This window comes from Colletotrichum tamarilloi, assembly GCF_030869305.1.
Source record: "Colletotrichum tamarilloi strain Tom-12 chromosome Unknown Scaffold_3.1, whole genome shotgun sequence".
NCBI classification, from domain to species: domain Eukaryota; kingdom Fungi; phylum Ascomycota; class Sordariomycetes; order Glomerellales; family Glomerellaceae; genus Colletotrichum; species Colletotrichum tamarilloi.
In genome coordinates this window covers 224,645-247,334 of record NW_026849386.1, presented here as the reverse complement: position 1 = coordinate 247,334, position 22,690 = coordinate 224,645, and the positions used below count along the sequence as shown (strand labels likewise).

At 52.8% G+C, this 22,690-nt stretch overlaps 8 protein-coding genes across 8 annotated transcripts; 4 read left to right on the top strand and 4 right to left on the bottom strand.

Moving 5' to 3' along the window:
- Positions 1 to 382: 382 nt before the first annotated feature.
- Positions 383 to 778, bottom strand: CTAM01_01263 (uncharacterized protein; the record flags this gene model as incomplete). The annotated part of the gene is made up of 1 exon (XM_060517305.1): positions 383 to 778. A coding segment is annotated over one exon (396 nt), but the record flags the coding sequence as incomplete, so codon positions are not given.
- Positions 779 to 5,911: 5,133 nt separating this feature from the next.
- Positions 5,912 to 7,300, bottom strand: CTAM01_01262 (uncharacterized protein; the record flags this gene model as incomplete). The annotated part of the gene is made up of 2 exons (XM_060517304.1): positions 5,912 to 6,111; positions 6,250 to 7,300. The coding sequence occupies 2 exons, from the start codon at positions 7,298 to 7,300 to the stop codon at positions 5,912 to 5,914; spliced, it is 1,251 nt and encodes a 416-aa protein (XP_060387765.1).
- Positions 7,301 to 7,933: 633 nt separating this feature from the next.
- CTAM01_01261 (uncharacterized protein) lies at positions 7,934 to 8,872 on the bottom strand (the record flags this gene model as incomplete). The annotated part of the gene is made up of 3 exons (XM_060517303.1): positions 7,934 to 8,065; positions 8,103 to 8,405; positions 8,474 to 8,872. The coding sequence occupies 3 exons, from the start codon at positions 8,870 to 8,872 to the stop codon at positions 7,934 to 7,936; spliced, it is 834 nt and encodes a 277-aa protein (XP_060387764.1).
- A 355-nt stretch (positions 8,873 to 9,227) lies between these two features.
- On the bottom strand, positions 9,228 to 9,518 carry CTAM01_01260 (uncharacterized protein; the record flags this gene model as incomplete). Its single annotated transcript, XM_060517302.1, has 1 exon — positions 9,228 to 9,518. The coding sequence occupies one exon, from the start codon at positions 9,516 to 9,518 to the stop codon at positions 9,228 to 9,230; it is 291 nt and encodes a 96-aa protein (XP_060387763.1).
- A 54-nt stretch (positions 9,519 to 9,572) lies between these two features.
- On the top strand, positions 9,573 to 11,234 carry CTAM01_01259 (uncharacterized protein; the record flags this gene model as incomplete). The annotated part of the gene is made up of 2 exons (XM_060517301.1): positions 9,573 to 9,680; positions 9,843 to 11,234. 2 exons carry the CDS (start codon positions 9,573 to 9,575, stop codon positions 11,232 to 11,234), a joined length of 1,500 nt encoding a protein of 499 aa, XP_060387762.1.
- A 2,897-nt stretch (positions 11,235 to 14,131) lies between these two features.
- On the top strand, positions 14,132 to 14,688 carry CTAM01_01258 (uncharacterized protein; the record flags this gene model as incomplete). Its single annotated transcript, XM_060517300.1, has 2 exons — positions 14,132 to 14,265; positions 14,469 to 14,688. The coding sequence occupies 2 exons, from the start codon at positions 14,132 to 14,134 to the stop codon at positions 14,686 to 14,688; spliced, it is 354 nt and encodes a 117-aa protein (XP_060387761.1).
- A 446-nt stretch (positions 14,689 to 15,134) lies between these two features.
- Positions 15,135 to 15,230, top strand: CTAM01_01257 (uncharacterized protein; the record flags this gene model as incomplete). Its single annotated transcript, XM_060517299.1, has 1 exon — positions 15,135 to 15,230. One exon carries the CDS (start codon positions 15,135 to 15,137, stop codon positions 15,228 to 15,230), a length of 96 nt encoding a protein of 31 aa, XP_060387760.1.
- Positions 15,231 to 18,904: 3,674 nt separating this feature from the next.
- On the top strand, positions 18,905 to 22,581 carry CTAM01_01256 (uncharacterized protein; the record flags this gene model as incomplete). Its single annotated transcript, XM_060517298.1, has 3 exons — positions 18,905 to 19,915; positions 19,972 to 20,565; positions 20,620 to 22,581. Coding segments are annotated over 3 exons (3,567 nt in total), but the record flags the coding sequence as incomplete, so codon positions are not given.
- Between the last annotated feature and the right edge of the window lie 109 nt (positions 22,582 to 22,690).

Here is a 22,690-nt window from a genome sequence, read left to right as displayed (position 1 = left end):
CGGGCTGCAGAAGGCCCGAGATTATGGATCAATCGCTTCGTCGCTGCTTCCGTCCTTGTGTGCCAAAAGCTGGGACCGGGTCAGAAAAGATGGCTGCATTGCTGCGGTTGAAAAAGTCGGAAGAAGAAGAAAAATGTCTCAAGGAGACTAGACATACGGCGCGGGGATACTAAGAGGTTTAAAGCATGTGAAGCTTTCGGGGGAACACTCTAGCGAGGCCTCCTCAGTTCAACAGAAAAGTAAGGTAAGGTCAAGGTTATTTATTCAACGGGCCGCCACTCCTTTTGACTTATCTGAGTTCGGCATTAGCGTCGTCGCTGGACCTTTGGCTCTGCGGGTGCAGGTTTCGGTGGCTTTTTTTTGTCTTTTCAGCTTTTTTTTCTCATACCGTTCCTTGGGGTCTTTTTGTAGAGCTCTCTTTCCTTCTGGGTCCTTTCGGCGTCATTACCGCCGTTTTGACCTGTGGCATGGCCAGCGAGTATGCGTGGGCCCTGCAGAATATCAGCATCACCACATGCCTCGACCCAGCCACAAACGATGATATTGGGGAATGTGGTAGGTATGGGTAGGGGGACGAACCAAGTGACCCTGCGCCCTTGCCTGCCGCATACCAGGGCCCGCATCGTTGGACGATTTTGACGCCTGACGCTTTGCTTTTCTGCTGAGGGGGGTTGGGATGTGCCTGGGTTTGGAGATCGGATGTGTAAGGTTTTGAAGGGGCAAACGCGAGAGATGTCGGCAGGTCCAGCCAGTTGAGTGCGGTCGAGGAACACCGGTCTGGATTAGTGTTTGTAGGTACCCTCTCCGAGACGACGGGCCGTTGGGGGCTTGGCTTTTGGTGATGAACTTTGGAAGTAGGTAAGAGCGAAAGGTTTAATGTTTTTGGATGGGTGAGAGGCAGGACCCGGCAAGTCGATGGTCATGGTGATGAGGTTGCTGGTAGGTTTGGTATTCATTGGATAGAAGGAATGCCTTGTATGACATTTACCTTATGGTAGGCGCCAGACTTCTGCGTGACTTGACTTTTGAGATCGTGGTGTTCGGCATGAGTTCCGGTTTCTTAGTTATCAGGAATCTCAAGTCAGTAACCTGTAAGCTGTAAAGATATAGAAGGTATAGTCTTCTTCAGTAGCCTCAAGGTGATTATTTCTAGCGGGAGAGTTCGTAGGATTCATCGATATTCTGATACAGCAGACGTGATCCATTTTGGCAATGTTTAAAGTGGTTGGGAAGAGGTCCTGACACTTGCAGGGATGTTCACAGTTTCTCAGTTTAAGTACGTGGCAACCGATGCAGTCACACGAATACATGGGGGTAAGGTATGTAGGAGTGCGATTGCTACCTAAACACCATACGGCAGGCCCCTTTCGTCTCATCCACACAAAGTCAACTTTCTTCCGTGCAGCCTTTTTGCCCGACAACGGTTGTCGAGAATGGTCTGCCGCCGCGTTCCGAGATCCCTCTCCTGAATTCATGTTTGAGACTGGAACGTATATACCAGCAGCTTCATCGCCGTCCGTGCTGTTGTTGGCGGGTAGACGAGTACGTAGATGCCAAGGACCAGCCGATGGAGGCTGGCATTGGGGCTTGATCCCGGGTATTTCCTAGTGATGGTGGACAGTCCCCTTCTTACTGGATGAATTTGCGATTTTGACCAAGGTGGTAGGGTCAGTGGAAGCAGGTGCCTTGCGCGTTTGGTTCTCTGTGTGTGGTACTTGATATCTCGGGATCTTGAAGGGCATCGATTCCGCATATTTAGGTGCTTTCCCGGGAAGAGCCTTACAGCGGATGGCTGGTGGGACGCTGAATGTTGTTGATGTCTTCGGCACTGCACTTATGAGATCCGAACTGTTGTTGTTCTTGTGTTTCGTTTGATATCGAGCCATTCACGCAGGGTCGGTGACTCAAGAAGGAGGAGGTTCTTGGGAGACTAATTAGAGAGGGGCGTAGGTAGAGAACCTTCCAAACGAGAAAGAGGGGACAAGTTGGGGGCTGTATATCTGCTGAAATGGTGCCGATTGAAAAGTGTTGAGATTGTTACACGAGATATGTGCGTATATCGCGGAGAGCATGAGGAGGGGCGGTGAGATGGCATAAGTGTTTTGTCATCCTAGCTGAGTATTTGGCCCTCTTCTGAAAAGGGGCATTCTGAACTATCGGCTTCCATGAGTTTTTCGACTCTCAGAGGCTGAATTGTTTACAGTCCTTGGGAAACCTGAATTTTCGGTCTGCGAAGAACTGATTTAAGCCAGAGAGTGGTGAGAGATGTGGCTCTCGAACCGTCTATTTCGAGCGGCCTCAACTTGTTCGTCCACTAGCCTATGGCATGGACTTAGCATGTGTCCTCTTCCTCTGACTGGATTGGAAACTCGGGTCTGGCGATCCAAGATACCACGGCGTTGTCGCCGACGCCTCTTATGTTGAGTCTTGTCTGAGTTCTTGGTTTACCACTGGTTATCGCCGATTGTTAGACATGATTCTGACTGTGCTCCTTTTCTGCAAAGTATTGCCCAATTGACTTACCCTTAAATGACATGTGTACCAAAAGATTTCCCGCTTTTAGGCTCTGGGACGTTGTCAGCCACATGAGGCTTCTCTCTCGCGATATCAACCTGATTCCCTCCTTGTCAGGAGTCAGATGAGAAAGTGCGAAATGTTTGTTAAGACCCAGTGAAGCTACGTGAATGAGCTGACTAGTTCACATTAACGATGCGTAATCTACTGAAACTGGTCTCTAAAGTAGGGTTGATATGGTTAATTACTGTGAGGCATGATCTACTTTGATGCCAGAGAAAGGGGAGCTCGGCAGTGAAATACCTTGAGAACAGTGTCTGAGAATAACTGTGAGGATCGTGTGTTCTTCTTATTCTCAAGGTCAGAACAGCGGTCCCATCTATCAAGCTAGTCAGGCATTTTTCTTTTGCGAATCAAGTTAAATGGGCGGAACTTTCCTTGCGATGATGTCAAACTCGGTCGTCTGTTTTGGGAAGATGGCGCTGATTCCTACTATTGGAAATCGAATTTGCTCCTTCTCCTGCGTCTGCGAAATGGTTTTCTCTTCCATCATTCGATTGCCTGTGCGACGCCAGTTTCCAAGCGGTTATAGTGAAACTCGTAATGCTGCTGGAACAGCCCACAAGAGATCACATGGTCTTGCCCGTCGTATGCGGGTGAGATGAGACCAAGAGCTCATCTATCTTACAGTCAAATCAGCAAGCAATTTTGATCGAGGGTCATTCGACACATTAATCGGACTATTGATCTTGCTCGATCATGGTAGCCTACAATTCGTAAGTCTTGGGTGTATATCTACTACCGTTCCCACGACTAGCTTTCCCGTTGTCCATAAGATGACAAATGAAAGCATCATGCTCTACAAAAGCTCTTGGGGAGTTGCTTCCGGGCTGAACGATACATGAACGGTGTTCAAAGCACAATAAACAGGAAGAGGCTCCTGCTGTGCCAATGTTTGTATGACTACAAGTTTCAATTGTAATGGGCAAGGAGTAGACGACTAAATTGTGACATTACAATGAGCATAAAAGCTCTGCTGAAGTTCTCATTCTTTGACCTTCAACTTGAGAGAAGTACCCGTTGCGCACCAAGTCGAAAGTCCTCATTTCTTCATTTAAGCCGGTGGAAGAGGGTCTCCAAGCCGGTTCCGGGCACGGAGGTGGGAGTGGCCAAACCCGGAACCGGTCCCCATCTGTCCGTCCCCGCTGTCCGCCCCATCCCTTTCTGCCGTTCACATCGACCCCGCAACGGCACTGGTACCGAGTAACCGAAAACGCGGCCCGGAACCCACCAGCGGAACTTCCGAAACCTTTCTTGCCCCGCCGTTCCTCCGAAAGAAAGACTTACCATATCCGGACATCGTCAGTGGTGGCTCATCGGACACGTGAGTACAACTGTTCTTGCCACTTTGGTAAAGTTTTGCAACCACGAGGTGGCCCAGACAGCCAGAGACAAGACAGAGAAACAAAAGGACCCCGAGGAGGATCTAAGGAAAAGAAAACAAGGATTTGGGGGGGGGGGGGGGGGGAGAAGAGGATGGAGAACGAAAACATTGTCTGATATGCTGAAAACAGACAGGATGCCTTCAGCACACCACGTCATCGAAAGGCCCGAATAGTGAGATACGCGCACATCCACGCACCCACATACACACGCGCACTTGCCGAGAAGTCGGACGGTTACACAAGGCCCGAGTGGGGGAGTTCTCGGGTGACGAGAAGCCAGTGATGGAGAGTAGTTATAAGCGCACAAGAAAAGAAGGGTGGTTGCTACCCTTCTGCTTCGGTATTTCTCCGTGTGGTGGAAAGACATTTTTTTCTTGGGAGTAAAAAAAGCCTTGCCGCCTTTGTCCTACCAACATACTTCTGCACACAGGATATCTGGGGACCCATGGGAGAGGAGAGGGCTTGCCGCTTGAGTTTTGAGGCTTGAGGCGTAAGGCTTGGAGGGGAATTCGGAAGCGACAACTGCCGTAACCTCCCATTTCGTGGCCGTGCTACCATAGTTTATTCCAAAGCTTTGCCTGCCGGGCACCACCCGGGCTGAAAGCCCGCAAGGCCAAGAAAGTTGAGGCATGTTGATGCCACTCTGTCACTGAACCCGAGGATTCTCCGTCTGACAGCTTTTTCCCATCCCGTCAAAGGCGACGATTCTACCGGTAGTGGACAGGATAGACAACAACTAACCGGACATTTTGATGAACCAAGCTTGCCAAGGTCCCGAAAAAAATGAACGAGATTACGCCGCGCGATCTGAGTCCAAGATCGACACCACGCTCCAAGGAAAACTTTGGCAAGAGTAGCCGGCCTCAGCGCTTGGTTTGGATGGGTATACGCGTACCCACGGGTGGAAGGGGGAGGGGGAGTGTGTATAAAAACAAAACAAGAAACCCTAGGAAATATCAAAGACTGAGATTTTCTTCAGAGTGATCAAATAAGATCGGAGACAACCAACGAGAACAAAAAAATACCGACAGGGTTATTGCGATACTAACAAACACGAGGTGGAGGATGGGGAGGCGAAGACATGAAAACGTCGTCCTTCTCGGCCGGTACCAAACTCGTTGTCAACGTCGGTCTCGGCAACCCCACCGCCCTCACGAAGCAGACTCCAGCTGACAAGGGTTGATCACCACCATAAAATCCCTTTCGCAGCGATGTCCAGGAGCGTCATGTGTATAGCCGTCAAAGAGACGGAGATGCGGGAAGATTTTCAACAAGTTCCTTCCGTGCTGCCCCCCCCCCCCCCTTCGTGGGCGTTCTCCATCGTATGTTGAGGTGGGTTCCACACCGAACCCCAACCCCACGTTTGCGGACGTAAAGATGCTTTGCCCTAAACAAGGTAACTCCTCCCTTGTGCCCGTCTCGGCGGGACGCGGAATGAAGAGCGGATAGGGCGGTCGTTGACAAAGTTGTGGCTGTTCTGTCAAACTCGTGGCCTGGCGAGATTGAGTTTTTTTTGTCAGGAATGCAATCAGTTTCTTTCGAGGCGCGCGGCTCACGAGGTATGCAGCGCGCAGACAGAATCTTCGTAATCACTTAGGTTGGAAAACACGAATTGTAATATGTCATTGATAATCATGGACAATAAATCTGTTCTCTCTGTATTGTAAAGGGAAATCATTAAACTACATAAGTCATGACGAGGGCAAAGAGCTAAAGTTGTATAGCGAACAAGATGTCCTCCGAGAGCAGAGGACAAAGGAGTGTTGAAGAACAGAAGAACAACAAGGCAAACGGCCCGCAGCGATCGCTAACCCCCCCAATAAAGCGTGTGATCATGGAATGAGCAAGGCATACAGAGTGCCGCATTCGTCGACAAAAGGCGTCCAAGTGGGAGAGAAGAAAGAAATAAGAGTCATAAGTCGTTAAACAAGCACGAGGCCAAGACGTGGGCGTTAAACCTTTCCTGCAAGGTAGAGGATGTTCTCTTTGACTGCATCCGTCAAGTCCCCTTGTCCCGTGTAGACATAGGTGACTGTTTGGGACCACACTTCGGGATACGGTAATGGCAACTCGACAACGTCGCCAGCCTGGACTGTACCAGAGACGATGATAGCCGCCAACACCGGGAGTGAGGACCTGGCGTATTGGAGATCTGTGGGTGGGTTGGGTGTTAGCCTTGATTTCCCTGCCTTGTATTCGGGTAGGAGTGAGCCGGCCTTGGAGGCTATTGCCGAAAAGGTTCAAGTCCGCAAACGTCAGAGGGGATAAACTTAGGCAAGACATGACTTACGGATTGGTATAGTGTCGGCGCCACGCGATGAAGCCGCGCGGGGATCTCCAGATTTTAGCCCGCGGCTGTAAGGGAGCGTGCTGTGGATTGCACTGCTCGACCGTCTTCGTGCCGCGCTCGGTCGAGGAGATGAGACCTTTGGCAGCGGTGAAGTGGCCTGAGTATGCAGAGATGGCCGCCGTCTTTGATCCGCGGGAACAGGACTTGGCAACGGGTCCGCGATGGTGGAGCGTAACTGCTCAATGTCGAAAGTGTGAGTGATGAGCATCGGCTTGCGTTCCAGAGCTCGAGGACGAACTCCAAACTTCATTTGACGCTGGTGAGGTGGGAGAGTCGGCGTGGACGGCATTCGTGGAGGCGAAGAACCTCCAGCAGATTGATCCGAGTTGGTGCTCGCATTGGAGCTTCGACGATTAAGAGACATAGCTTGAACGAAGACGTCGGAGGTTTTGGCATCACCAAGATACACATGACCCCATGCTCGTAGCTGCTCAAGTTGAACGCGCTTCTCAGCCTCCCTGGACCTGGCGACGTATCCGGGTCCTGCTACAGACTGTCGTCGTTGTGCCTCTTCGCCCAGACCGGCGAGAAGCATCGATCGAGTTTCCGCTGCGAGAGTCTGCCTTCGAACACTGCTAGCCATAGGTGGTGAGACCGGAGTTGCTGATGGCGGCGGACCTGGCCGGCGAGGGCTTATAGGCGCAGCCGAATAACGTCTACCGTCACTTGCTGAGTGCTCTGCGAGAGGAGAAAGCGGACTCGGCCGGTTTGCTGACTTGGGCGGGCTAAGGTCACCGGAGCCTGGAGCTTGTCGGAGTCTGGAGCCGAGGCGGTCGACCATGGCGCGCTCATGCTGTCTCATTGAGCCATCGTTGGAAGGAAATACCGGAGTGGGCAGGCTTTTGGGTGAACGATCGGATGGGCTGTAATACGAGCTAGGAGCAGTAGGTCTGCTTGAAGTCGAGGAACGAGGGAATCCTCCTTGGTTATATGAAGGTGTCCATAGTGGGTGAAGGCTTGCCCGAGGGTGGCTCTCGATTGGGGTAGCCATGGCGATGTATGATAGTGATAGAGGTGAATGCCTTGTAAGATATATCAAGTGGTGACTGAAGAAGGAAGTGTTCAAGTCAGGGTTTCGAGTAACAATGAATGGGCCCAAAGATCGGGATGTGCAACCAAGATGATGGGATGGCGGTGATGAGAGTCAAGAGTATGCAGCCCTGTAGGGATTTGATCAAGGGAGAAGAGCTTCTCTTATGTCTGTGGTGGATGGAGGGACGAAGAGGGTTAATTAATATCTTTGCGGAAGACCTTGTGAGCCACCTCAGTCTGTAAGTCTTGAACTTCTCGCCCACCAGTTTCTTTAGGAGCCAGAAAAGAAAAAGGGCACTTGCAGCAACTGCCGGGATCAGAAAATGAAAGGACTGGTAGGTACGGTAGGTCTCTGTCTCTCTCAAAGAAGACAAGAAAGGCAGGCAAGGTGCAAAGAAGAACAGACTGACAGACTGTCACTGACAGAGAAAGGGTGTGCAAAGAAGGCGGCTGCAATCTTTGCTTTGGGCCCGGCAAGCCTAGGTGGGAGTGTAATGAGGAATGCGGTCGTAAAGCATGGAGTGACAATGAGCGGTTGCGGCCAACAGCCATGCCCATGTCACTCATTGCATATGAGAACAAAGGGGATGAGCTAGCAGGCGTGTGGGTTGGGTTGTCGGAAGCAAACCCATGGGACATGGCAGGCTTGAAGTTGAACGTCTGCAGATGGACACAGAGGAGAACAAAGGAATGTGGCTTGTCTGGGCCTTGATTCGTCATGTTTCTGGCGATACTATTGGCCCACTATGCATCTTCCTTCCCTGCCACCTTGAGGCCTGGGGGTGTACTGCGTAGGTTGTTGGCTTCGACGCATAGAAGCAGTTCCTATTGCTCTGCCCGCCTCTCATTCTCTCTTGGTAGACAGCCAGATCCAGGACTTTCGGTCCGGGGGTTGATACTTGGTGGCAGCCAGAGCAGCAGCAAGAAGACTGCAACCAACCAACACTTGAAAGCTGGAGGGGGTGCGGTGACTGGGTTGAGACTTGCACTTGCGTTTCCACTTCCACTCGCACTCGCACCAGTCGAACTTGGCGTAGCTGCATCTGTCCATGTAGCTGTAAATGCTGTAAATAAGTTTCAAGACTACCGACACGGATGTGTAAGTTGTGAGGCTATAGCACTGTCTTCAGACCAAAGGGTACCCATCTTTTCCATGCAGAGCTGGGCTTGGGATGAATGCCGCAGTGAGGCCGGGGGCGAAACTGCAAAAGTGTGGAGTTGGAACATCAACGGCGTCGATATGTCTTGGAAGTTTGGCACAGCGGGAGATGGTTGCGGCCGTGATGGCGAAAAGTGGGAAACGGTGGAACAAGACGATGACAGCCAGCAATTGGGATCTCAGATCTCGATTTGTGATGGGTTGGAAAGACTGTAAAGGTGGAGGGGGGAGGCGAAGAATGGAGCTGACAAACGGATGAAGAGGTGCCAGTCTGGCAAAGACAAGAGATTCGGGTGTTTGGTTGGTTGATTTGCGCGGATGGATGGGATGGATGGATGGATGCGTGGAATGCGTCGTGTGCGTGGGAGACATGGAGGGATGAGACAACAACAGGATGATCAGCAACAACAACAACAAAAACGACAACGACGATAGAAATCATGAAAGGAAAGCTTAGAAAGATGCCTCGGAGGAAGCTCCTGGAATGCCCATGTTTGTGACGTGTCTGCCTTCGGTTGAGCTGTGCCTTTCCAAAGCTTGCCCCGTCCCCCCGAACTTTCCTTTGACAGCGGAAGGCACGGAGACAACAGGGGGATTTCTGCGTCAGGTATGCCGTAAGCCCCTTCCTTCCTCTCCGTGCCTCCGAAGCCATCGGACCAGAACCCACACGGTGCTACGGAAGGAGCTGTTCATTGGCTCTGCCCGTCTCCTCGCAATTCTTACATAATCAGTCAGGCAATAAAGGTACGTATCTCGTCTGGGACACTTGAGGTAGACAATGGAAGGAGCTTGGACCACCTACACCAAGCTCCCGCTGCTCCTTCTGGCCAGAGTTCGTCTCGTCTTTTTTCCCGGTGATGGAGAGAACAGAGAAAGAACGTCGAGGAAAGGTTGACGTTGCAATTACCGGTAAAAACCACATCGCCGAAAGAGCAACAACGAACAGCTTGTTCTTTTCGCTGAACCGGGTAAAAGCAATGCTTGCTGTCGTCAAAACCATTCCCTTCTCTTTGGACATGCATTGAACATTTCCCACTAAAGAAACCAAACTCTCTTTCGACCCATCGCAAACATGTCCGACGCTACGGCCGCGAGCTACAAGAAGCTCAAGGAAGACTTTGTCTCCAATCTCTCTGGTGGCTCCGCCTCCGAAGTCAACTACGTGACTGCAGTTGCTCCCGTGCGTAACTATCTTCTTTGAACAGAAACTCTGACCTGCCCTCCTGATCTCCTGATCCCCCTGTTGCTGCTGCTGCTGCCGCCCCCCTTCACGTCCCAGGCGCCCCCGCCCAGCGCATGCATCGAGACAAAGCAAAGTGCTGACATTCGCATTCCTTTCCAGGTCGCCGTCCTGCTGTGGTCTGTACTCCAATCACGCCAATCCTTCTTCAAACCCTACACGCTATTGGGAGCTGCCGCCGATTTTCTCCTCAACGTCACCGCCATCCTCCTCTCCACGACTCTCTACGCCTCCTCCCCCTTGCTACTTTGCGCCCTCCTCCTCGGTCCCGCCGTATTCATCTACACTCTGCCTCCCAACTTCGGCGCCAGTCGCAAGAAGCCCGCCATACCACCCAATGCGAAGCCCAAGGCCGGCTCCGGCGCGGGGCCGCTCTCCGCACTGCCCGTGAAGCCTTTCCTGACACACTACCGGGGTAGCATGCTGGTCATCACTTGCATCGCCATCCTCGCCGTCGACTTCCGCCTCTTTCCGCGCCGCTTCGCCAAGGTCGAGACATGGGGAACATCACTGATGGACATGGGCGTCGGGTCCTTCGTCTTCAGCGCCGGTGTTGTCGCTGCTCGGCCCGTCTTGAAAGAGCGCGCCGAAGGTCGATCGATACCCCTGACGACACGTCTGCTGCAGTCGATGCGCCACTCCTTACCGCTACTCGTCCTGGGCGTCATCCGCTTGCTCAGCGTCAAGGGTCTCGACTACGCCGAACATGTCACCGAGTATGGCGTTCACTGGAACTTCTTCTTCACCCTGGGTTTCCTGCCGCCGTTTGTTGCCCTCTTCCAGTCCGCGCTCAAGGTTGTGCCTAGTTACGCCGCTCTGGCAATCATCCTGAGTGTGCTGTATCAGGTGGCTCTGGAGAGCACCGACCTCAAGGCTTACATCCTGACCGCACCGAGAACCGACCTATTCTCAAAGAACCGAGAGGGGATCTTCAGCTTCTTCGGCTACCTGGCTATCTTCCTTGCGGGACAAGATACGGGAATGTACGTCTTGCCTCGGAGTCTCAACACCAAAAGCGATTCCACCCCCGCTACTCAGCGCAAGACTCTTCTCATGATGATGGCCATTTGGTCTGCTCTGTGGACAGGGCTTTACTTTTTGACCACCAGCAACAGCTACGGCGACGGTCTGAACGTTTCACGTCGCCTCGCGAACCTGCCCTATGTCCTATGGACAGCGGCGTTCAACTCGACACAACTTCTAGCCTATGCCCTAGTGGACACTTTCTGCTTCCCGTCTTTCTACAATGCGACTGACGCGAAGACCGAGAAGGAGGCGTACCATACAGCGACCAGTAGGGTATTCCGGGCCTACAATCGCAACGGCCTATTCTTGTTCCTCATCGCAAACGTCTTGACGGGACTGGTCAACATGACGGTGCCGACACTGAATGTTGGACCCATGGCAACGATGGGCATCTTGGTTGCGTACAGTGGAGCAATCACGGCTATTGCTCTCGGACTGGACGAATTCAATATCTCCATCAAACTATAGATGATGTCGAAATAAAATTTCGAGTTACACGACTACAAACATCTCACCCTCCATGTGATACTGGCTCAGAAAGCCGGGTAGACGATGTCTCATCGAGGCACTACATCAACACCTGTTCGGATCCGGCAGGTTGTTCGAGGATGGCCAAGCCGCGAGGCATCCGATAAACTTCCATGGAGATAGGCGGTCGCTGCTGACAAGAGACTTAGAAGCCCGACAAACCCGGAGGATACGGGCTATGAAGACGGAGCCACCGGAAAACCGCAGACAGTCAGCTGAGTGATTACAGTCTGACATCAAAGAATTTCCCAAATGGACCTCTCCCCCGAGGCTGTTGGATTGGACAAATCATGCTGCATTCCGGTGGTACGACAGCAAAAATCTCACTGCTAGCAAGAAAAGAGAAAGCCATCACCGCGGCGTGGACAAAGCTTCAAAGTTCTCGCAGCTTGGCAGCTGCAGTCTGGACAAAGCTCTTTTTTTTTTTTTTTTTTTTTTTTTTTTTTTTTTTTTTTTTTTTTTTCTTCTTTTTGTGGGGTTTTTTTTTTTTTTTTTTTTGTGTTTGTTTTCCGTGGGGTGGGTTGCTTGTTTTTTTTTTGTTCCCCCCCCCCCCCCCTGGGTTTTTTTTTTTTTTTTTTTTTTTTTTTTTTGGCAAGACCCTCGGTTGGGCGTGACTTTGGTATTGCTCTTCGAATGAGTTGACCAGGCATGCGGATCCGTTGCATTGACGGGTTTGTCCCTCGATCCACACCGCCGGGGTTTTCTTTGGAAATCTTCTAGAATACTCGGTGAGCTCAGACTGAAGGCACTGGGACGAGAACAAGGCTGGCTATGGGCAAGGCGAGGCGAGAGGCAAACAGGAAAATTTCAACAACAACAACAAAATGGTTACCAAAAACTTGGTCCAGGTCACCGGCTGGTTGGTTCGAGATCGTCGGGAACCCCGTTTGGACGGAATTCCGCATACCGACCAACACTACTTTCGCATAGTCGAACGCGTGGACTTTTCTCTCTCTTTCTCTCTCGGATGTGGGTTACTTCCCGTTTCCCCCTTCTGCCGAGTGATTAACTACGGACCCTACGGATACGTACGCTGGTGCGGCCCTGCGGAACACACATTTGGGTCGGCACACGAAAGATCCCTGGGCAGGAATCCGATGTCCGGATACGGGTGGTTCGTCAACGTGTTTGCTCGAACCAGCCGGGGTCGTCCCTGTTGGCCTTTGGGGGGAGATCATGGATTGGGCCGCATGGCCCAAGTTGAAGTTGGGTAATGGGTTATTTGAAGATGGAGTTTGGGACTGGGACGGAGTTCTGTGAGATTAAATAAGACGCGTCGCGCCTTTTTCGCGAATTTCCCGAGCCTTTGATGAGTGGGCTCGTCTACTGTTTGTTCGTGGAGTCGTCGCTGGTGGTCGTCCATCATGTGGTCCCTCATCATCGTCTTCGTTGTTCACTGCCCAAAGGGTCTTATCCTTCGCTGTCGATGAATTTGGTTTGACGACAGTTTTGGTGATTGTATTCCGTATAGAAGGGAGGCTACGTTCGCCTGGTATTTGACTGAAATAGCGGACGATAGTCCGCGAAAACCCCAATATGATGTCACTGGACAACATGTCCACCGTGGTATTAATGGCCCAAGTGCCGAGTCTGGCTGGGCTGTCCCGGGCTGATCTTCTTGATGGGGCAGCTCGCTTGCTCCAGAACCGGGGGAGACGAATGACAATTTGGCTTAATTGACTGATGTATGATCATGGGGTGACCATTCGGAAAGACCTGACCGAGAGGGTCTTTGGGCAGTCAAACTTCTCGAAAGACAGAAGTTGGCCGACATTTGACAAGCCCCTCCTCATCAGCACGTGCATTTTTTCAGGATGCGAAAGTGCTCTTGGGGACGCAAATCTTAAAGGTGCCAAGTGACATGACTTGCGGCCAGCCCTGAATCCACTAAATTGGCAGATCGAGCCGGGGCATTTTGAGCTGGCTAACAAGTAGAGATTCAGAAGTTCAGCCTGCTCATGACGGACAGGTTGTATTTGGGCTGACGCAGGCAGACCCCGGTCAAACGCCGTGCGCCTCATCTCCGATGTTAATGCTGGCTAGATGGTGGACGCGACCTTGGTCGTCTTTGCAAGTTGGTTTTGAGCAGACAAACCATTGGCGCCTTCATAAGGACATAGCAAACGGTATTCGCCTTGAAAATCGGTACTGCCCTTACTCAGAGAACTTGGTCATTGCAAATCGGCTCAGTCAGCTCTGTATTGGGCTTGACAAGCTGAGCAAACGGCTGGGCTTTGTTCAGTGTGGTGCATCGCAACCAATCAGCGAAATATCAGAATGCTTTGGTTCGCATACAACACCAATCTGCCGCGGGTAGGCGTAAGGTTAAGCTCCAAAGTGAACATGCGTATGGAGGAGATCTCCAATGGCAAAGACAAGTGAATAGTCTGAAGTGGAATGGAGCCTACTTCGTTTGGGGCCTGCGAAATGGAATTCTCTCCACGAGGATGGAACGCCTGTATACAAGTAGATAGAAGGTCTGCGATGATTGATTACAATGAGACAGGCGAATCAAGATGGAGTGAATTGATGACAAGGGTGAGTAAGCTGGAGAGTGAAGCGTGAAGACCCAGAAGCTTGGTGGAATAAGGTAGATTCGAATACGTGCGTACCTTGCATTGACGATGGCTGAGGATAGCCGCCGAGTGAGCCAGTCAAGTATTAAGATGAAGGTAACTTCGTTAAGGCAAGGGATGCTGCGTGATATTTGGGTAACCTCGTGGGTGAATGAACCTCGACTCGCCCTTGAGCCATGCGCCATCAGATCCAACCGCTTGGTGCGCATAAATATTGGAGATTCAGTAAAATGCGAAGGCGATGGCGACGACGACATTAAGATGGATGTGTGGGGAGGCGAGCACTGCCAAATGACATGCGATGCGCAAACGCGCGATCCGTCGTTTGAGGAGCGAGGGGAACTCGACAGTCCGGTCTCGCAGACACTGCCCGCCAGCCAGTCAGGTTCTGGACGGTAATTTGAGAAATGCAGCCTGCCACGTCAATGCAAGGGACCTCGCTGCGGTCTCAAGCGCGTAAACTAGCAGCCATCTGCAATTAATTATGCCGCAGCTCACAGGACGATCCTGTCCGTCTGAGTATTTGTATAGAGCCGCGTTTGCACCAAAATGCACGAGGCAGAAGAACGTGGTACAGTTGACTGACTGGAGATACAAGTTACCGGTACAGCTCCTGGCCAACAATGGACACGGAGGATGGGACGGAATCGGACGAAATCCAAATCGTTGCGGGAGGATCAGGACAGTCGACCGGCTTGGGCAGTGGTGCGGCAGCAGCTGGTCCTGGTGATGATGACAAGTCAGAACGACATGACCCCTGGACCATGTCGATACCCCGGTCTTTATCGCCTGGATGCCCAGCCCACCAGCAGGGGTAAGAGGTGTTTCGTTTGACGGTGGCCGACTAAACGCAAAGGTAAATCGTGATGCGACTCTGTAGCTTCTGTAGTTTACTGCTGCATAAGGAAAGGGCATCTGCCCTCAATGCGGTTCGGTCGTAGAGGCTTCGAGATATTGACGATTAATTGGTGCTGGGCATGAATCGTGGGAAAAGTTGCATCTGCGTGCCACTGCGGGCGACGCCAACCACGCTCGGCACCATGCATCGCATCTCGCCCCGCAGGCGATGACTTGTGGAAGGCGTCGAGATTGGAACTGACGGCCAGTAGCCAACTTGCTTTCGGACGGCGAACTGCTGTCTGACACCATGTTGACCTTTCCAAACTAGGCGCACGCTCAGTCATTTGGTTGGAGAGAATGAGAGAGATGAAGAGAGAGGAAAAAAAAAAAAAGACGTGAGCTTACAGCGGGCAGATATTCGTAGATGGGGTGCATGATCCTCGATAACCCTTGTCGAGGGGTCATCCCATCTCCAAAAACGAAGCACATGGGGTTGGGCATGAAGCTGGAGTGTTGCTAAGTTGCCGGAGCGTGCGAAGCGGGAACCTTCAGTCTTCTCGAACGAAGTGGGTCACGAATTGGAGGCTCGATGCCAGCTTGATCTATTCGTACGAACCCAATGGGCCAATTAGTCTGTTGCATCGAGAGCCCGTCAGCTGCCGTTGTGCTCATGCTGACTAGATTCCTTGGAAAACAGCGTCTGAGTTGTCGAGGAGAGAGCTCGAGCTTCAGGTGAAGTCGGGTTCGGGTGTCACGTCAATCGTCAGGCCGAGGGCAGATCCCAGCGTGCTTGAGAAGCTAGAGCAGCTAAAGCGGCTGGTAGAGATTTGCATCCTTGAGACAGCAGAACATAGTAGGATCCGGTAGAAGGTGAGTTGCAGAGATGATGTTTGGAAGAAATCATCCACTTCATGTTCCATGCGACAGGGTAAGGCAGTAAGGTATGTCAGGCAAGGAAGGAACTTGGAACCTCCTTCTATTGAGTGAAGTGGGCAGGTACCGGTTTGGCTGAGAAGTGGAGTGGAGGGAAGGAGCGGACAGGAAGAATTGATAGACGAGGCAGGTGCGACATGCTGCATCACTCCTTCCTTCTCCGCCGCCACCCGTCTCCGTCTCCTCCGTACCTTGCGGTACCTTACCGGAGGTGCTTTGCCATACCTGCTCCCATTCTTCCTTTCCTCTTTCCCTCCCATCCGAGTATCGCTCATCATTCACGTATTTTCTGAACAATAATTGAGTGTACGGAGTAGGTATGTATGTGCGTGTCATTTGCATTGGGCCTCAAAGCTGGTTGATATCGAATTCCAGCCACTCCCTTCCACATTCACATGTACGAGGAAGTGGGACACCAATCAACAGCTGCAAAATTTCAGAAACGGCGCCAGCGCCGGTGCAAGTTCTCAGCACCACCATCCGCACTAGCCACACCCACAACCACGTTTCGGCTCTTGTGCAACGCCTTCCTGCTCCCGCGCCTTGAGTCTTGAGGTACACAAAGGTTCAAAGCCTCCTCTTGACTTACACAGGCTTCTGCACTGCTCTGGGCTGAGACGTTAAGTCAGACACGCCAATTCGAAGCATACCTACCCGTCTGCGACAGTTGTCAGACTGGGTGGAAGATGATTTATCGTTCGACTACGGAGTACAACTATATCACTAGGCAGTAGGTACTAGACACTAGACGCTAGACGTAGACAGTTGTGGTCTCGACTCTCCCATCTGAGCCCCGCACGTCAACTTCATCTTGATACCTACCTACCTTGAATACGAAAGGGGACATCAGTCCATTCCGGCGCCGCTGCATTGAGGTGATTATTGGGGACGAATGCCTACCTTGACCCTCGGGACAGCTGCCGACTGCCAGCAGAACAAGCCGAGAAAGGTCACGGAAGTTGGAACCAAGGAAAAGACCAACCAAGGGAGAAAAGAAACGACAAATTGCCCACTGGCCACAATCCGCGCCGGCCCTCTGGAAAATTGGTGGTGCTTGGACAGCCGTAAGTGAGATAATTTAACGAGACGGCATCTCCTCGCTCTTTTCTTGCTACAATCAATACGGCCCAGCCAAGGTGGTCACGGTCATCCACTCAGTTGAGGCGGAAACAGTGCTGCGTCTCTTCTCTCTCTCTCTCGGTTCGGCTCAATTCAGCTCGACGGAATCCTACCTCAAGGTACCTCACCTTCCCTTGGCCTCGATCTCACCTCACATCTAGCCGGCGAGGACGACTCTACCTACCTTAGGTACCTATCAGCCAAGGTACCTCGCAGCACGCAGTATCTTACTCTGGCACCTGCGCCTCTCCTGCCACGTCCATTACTTGCAGTGTGCAGCGCAAGGAGTGTCATAGACGAAGCACTCAAGTACGAAAGCACGAAGCAGGAAGCAATCAGTCGCGGTTGCATGTCGCAGTCGCAGTCGCAGTAGTGGCAGCGTTAGCGGATATTAGCGAGTATCTGGTACCTGCATTCCGTCCCTAGTTGCATGTACCGCACCTGCTCCCTTTTTCCCGCTTTTCTCCCCTGAGGCCCACGCACATCTCCGCCTTCACTTTCCCTGGGCGATACTTACAAGTTGCTTTGCACCTCACCCCTGCAAGTACACGATACCCCCGGGGGCCTACCTTGGTACGGAGTACGTAGTAAGGTATTCGACCAGGGAATCTCTCAATCGCGCGCTTTCTCTGTCTGCCTTTCTCGCGCCCGCCGCCCGCTCACTCACACCCACTCTCTTGACGTCTCTCCTCTCTTTTCGAGACTGACTGACTGACTGACCAGCGACCTGGGGCTTGTCTGTTCCAATTCTTGTGCTTCCGTTCCTCATTGCGCGCGCTGTTCCAAATATCGGGCGCACTCAGTCTCCAACCTTGGACCGGCTCCATCCAGCTCGTCCTAAGTCTCATCTCTTCAATTTCGTTCTGACGAGCACGAAGACGTCTGACCGTCCGTTCCTCCTAACTATCTCTCTCTTCCTCTCTTTCTCTCCCTCGCCAAAAAAACAAAAGAGGAAAAAAAAAGAAGCCAAGACGAGGCCCATTCCCAATCCCGCCTGTCTCTCTTCTCTCATTCTGGACTGGTTCGCCCTCAATCGCCCTCCACATCTCGACTTCCACCGCCTCTCGCTCCCAAAGTCCAACTTGGGCTCTCACCGCGCATTACCTCATCCCACTTGTACCTGGATTCGCTGCGCCAACGTCTCCGTTTGGTCTGCGTTGGCCGTGTCTGGTGTTGTTTTTCTGACCGGCGATCCAACTCGCTCCGATAGTCTGCCTCTAGTTTCGAGCCCGCCGAGGTAGAGAAGCGCGCCATCGACAACTTCAACCGTCGACAAAAAGCCTACAATCAGACTCGGGCCTCCCGCACTCATTATCGTCATACTCTTCTCGATCTGCTGGCGATAGCTCCCTCTGATCGTTCCAGCCAGACCAGATAAGACTTGAGTGGTTCGGTAGAAGGCAATTGGTTCCAATCAAAACATACTGGTTTCCGACCGCCATACTGCATCCAGCCTGCCTCTTGACCCTCGACTAGGGTCACCTCACCGACACGACTGACTGGAACTGTTTTCCTACCGCTCATTCTTCCTCCTGTCTGCACCCCCGTCTGGTCTCAGACGGTGTCAAAGGACAAAGGTTCAAAGCCATAGGTATCAATCCGTCGCACAGCCTTTCACCACAGCAGAGTGTGTACGTGCACCACTGCCCCTTTGTCGCGTCACTGTTCCCAGTGTTGTTGCTGCATTGACTCGACTCGACTTTACCGCCCCAAAACGATCGTCGCCGACACATTTCGTCAGGGTCGAGCTACAGTAAACAACAAATCGCAACCATCAGCCAAGGGGGGAAGAAAACAATTGACCCCTTCCGCCCACACCATGAGATAGACTGGCCCAATTCATTGGTACACCAGACACTCACAACACGGCCTATCCAAGGACCCTAATACCTCCAATCGGGCTTGTCCGTCCCATACCAATTCAGGGCGAATTAATTCCTGCAGCTCAATAATTCCAGCGTCCTGAAACCTGGTGCCCAGCGAGCAACTTTACCTCGCTGAACAGCATTCGCTTACGGACCTCTTTCTCGCTTCTCAATTCTCCGCCAACATACCAGCCTCCCTTGACCCCCTTCCAAAACGCACCAACATCGCAGACCGACATCTTAGCGACAATCGCGGGACCAAAACACGCCAGACTAGGACCGCCGCCCAGTCGAACTCTATTTCCTTGCGCGCTTGCGTTTCCACTGTCGCAAAAGCATATCCTCGGCCGCTTTGCAGCCTGCCCATCACACAACAGCTTTGGCATCACCGCCTTTGGTCGCAGCCTCACCGAGCAGCCGGCAGTACACGTCGAACCACTCTTCCCCATCTCGCGAGGCGTACAATGCCAATTTGCAACACAACTTTGCCTCTCCTGCATCGTCACAACGCCCTCCGAGCCGACCGAGCGGAAACGGCGCGTCTGTAAACACTCAGGACCCAACTTCGCCCATGACGTCCCGAGTTGTCCCCGCCAGCCCCGTCGCCGTCGCGCCCTCTTCCCCAGACTACCAATCCTCATCCTCCGAACAACGAAGAAACATGCCCCCAGTCGCCCCCCCTCGAACGTCCTCGACGAATTATTCGGGCGCTACTACCACTACGACCACCACGAAAAGACGCGATCACGCTGCCGAGAAGGCGGCATCGTCACCGCGACGCGGTCAAGCAGACGGAACGAATGGTAATGTCGATTATACCTACTCGGATGACGGTTCTGCTTCACGCAGCAGAAGATCGCATCAACAAATGCCTCCTGATTCTCCCCATCGATCTAGCGGCAACCGACCTGGGAGTCAGCCGACGGTGATTCCCGTACGATCACATGCACCTCAGACAACAGCATCACCAAAGCAGCCCACGCGCGAAGCAAGCGAGGTTCTCAATCGAATGGTGGTCTCCCAGCCCGAAGTAGACATCGCTCGCGAGAAGGAACGACTAGCAGAAGCTCAGTCTACCCGCATAGGATCATCACATGATGACGCCGCACCTCCCCCGATCGGTATGTCCGAGCATGATGACGGCAGACGTGGAGGCAGAAGCCGTCATGATCATTCCGGGAAACGTGAGAAGGTAGTTAGGTTTGGCGACTACGTTCTTGGAAATACCATCGGTGAGGGCGAGTTTGGAAAAGTAAAGCTTGGCTGGAAGAACGATAACAATGTGCAAGTAAGTTAACGACCCGCTGACATGCCTCGGGATTCTTGTTTACACTTCGTCACCAGGTCGCTATCAAGTTGATCAAGCGGGATAGTGTCGGCAACAACCCTTCCAGATTGGCCAAGATCTATCGCGAAATTGCGATTCTACGGGGCATTTCTCACCCTAACATCGTTCGCCTTCACGAGATGGTCGAAACCGAGAGGCACATTGGTATCATTCTCGAATACGCCTCTGGTGGTGAGCTGTTCGACTACATCCTGAACCATCGCTATCTGAAGGACAATGCCGCGCGTAGGCTGTTCGCCCAACTAGTGTCTGGTGTTGGTTATTTGCACAAGAAGGGCATTGTTCACAGAGATCTCAAGCTGGAGAACTTGCTTTTGGACCGGAACCGCAACATCATTATCACCGATTTTGGTTTCGCCAACACCTTCGATGCCGAGGAAGAGCTTTCCGAAGAGGAGGAACTCAACCTTAGCGACCGTGACTTTGTCAAGAAATTGGGACTGGATAGAGTCAAGACCAATGGCACAAGGAAGGGCGATCTGATGCAGACCAGTTGCGGCAGTCCCTGCTATGCTGCGCCAGAGCTTGTTGTGAGCGATTCTCTATATACTGGCCGCAAGGTCGATGTATGGAGTTGCGGTGTAATCTTGGTAAGTGGCGAGTTTCCCAGCGCAAGCCTATTTTGTAAGCTGACCAGAGTTTAGTACGCGATGTTGGCTGGCTACCTTCCCTTCGACGACGATCCAGCGAACCCCGAAGGTGACAACATCAACTTACTGTACAAGTACATTGTCAACACGCCTCTGACCTTCCCCGAATACGTCACTCCTCATGCTCGCGACCTCCTCAGGCGAATCCTTGTTCCCAACCCCCGGAAAAGAGCAGACCTGTTCGAGGTGGCTCGGCACAGCTGGTTGAGCGAGTACGCTCATGTCGTGGAGTTCATTACTAGTAGCACCACCACACCCAACCAGATTCAGAACACGACGGTGCCCTCCGAAGACGACGACTTCGCTGAGGCATCTGGCATAGGACGAAGCGCCTCGGTTCGCGAGTCCTCCAAGACGAAAGCCAACACCCCGACATCGGTGGGAGGTCTCGCCAGCAAACACGCCAAGATCGACGCCGATGCCGAGGCAGCAGCTATAGCTAAGGCGCACAAAGATAACAAACGTCGCACGGTGCAGGTCGAGTACGTGGCGCCGACGACACAGACACAAAGAGGGGAGGCTGCTGCTGCAGCAGGAAGCAAGTCGAGAGCGCGTTCGAGCAGCCAAGGTCCAGTAGAGGTTGCGGAGAACCAAAACTCGCAGGAGAAACCCCTTCCTAGAGATCCCCCTGTCTCGAGAGATTCATACAGAGCCAGTCGACAAGGCACGCGCCCTCCTAGTGCCCACCGCAATACTGCAGCCGCACCCTCAAGACCGACTCGCGACACTCGTACGACCTCTGATAACACCTTCACACCTTCAGGACCAGCTGCACAGGCTTCTGGAAGACCTCAAACTGGCGGCTCAATGGCATCAGGCTCAATGGGACTGGGAGCTGGAGCTCGTGGATCGTACGGCCAACCAATCCCCCCGGCCGTCGCAGGTACTAATGCTCATGGAAGGATTCAACAACCCACTACCCAGGATTCCCAGGCTATGGGACGACCCAGCGTCAGCGTGCCGCCAAAGTTTGCCAAGGTTGCCGGGTTTGCCCCAGAACAACAAGCCGCCCAGAGCCAGACGCCTCCTCAGTCAAGCGATGGCAGAGGTCATGGTCACAAGCGTTCTAACACCATCGGCTCCCTACTGGGTCGGAACGGGTCGATCTTTGGGGGTAAGAACCGCAAGAGACCCGAATCTCAGATCGCAGACAAGAGCCGGAAGTACCCTCCAGTCAGCATGCCTAATAACATGCCTGCTGATGGTCAGCCCCGCCCTTCGATAGACTCGAGAGCCTCACGGCGATCCTTCTCTTTGGGTCTCGGAAAGAAACGCAGCGGTAGCATCGCTGGGTCCCAGACCTCCCACGAGAAGCAGAATAGGCGATTCTCGTTGATCCCGCAATCATTCTCGCTGAAGGCTATTGGCATTGGCAGAGACTACGATCGTCCGCCGTCTGAGCCACAGTCTCAGCCCGACCTTCCCATCCAAGATCCCCCTGAAGTTGACGAGCATGGAAGATACGTCGACTCACGGGGACAATCTCGAGGTTATGATGGTGGATATGACCAGGGGTACCGACAGCCGCCAGGCTCTAGCTCTGCTCCCCAGTTGTCACGTCAAGAGTGGCAAGATCAACAGCAGCAGCAAGGCTACCAGCAGCAACAGCAGCAACAACAACAGCACGTGGGCCCAATTGGCCAGCCTAGTGCAGTGCCCGCCTACATGCAGCAGGGTACTGGCCTAAACACTGGGTCGGAGTCCTCATTCGAGAATGCTCAGAACCGAAGACACACTGGTGCTCCATACAATGCCAGCGGATACTCTGAGTCTGAGGGTTATGACGGACAGCAGTTCGGCTCGTCCCGCGGTAATGGCCGGTCTGGCGTGCTACAGAAGAATAAGAGATTCGAAAGCGCAGAGTACGGTGGCCATCAAGGCAGCAGCGGAGCCGCCAAGAGAGTTATGGACTTTTTCCGCAGGCGCGGCAAAGCGAGAGGTGGCGACGACAGGTAGAACACTTTCGAAGCCCTCGACTGCTCGCCATCTACCGGTTCAGGATCGCGGCCCTTGTGCGGGCCCCGGTCATCACAAATGAGTCTGTCCCCGACGCGCCCAGTTGAGC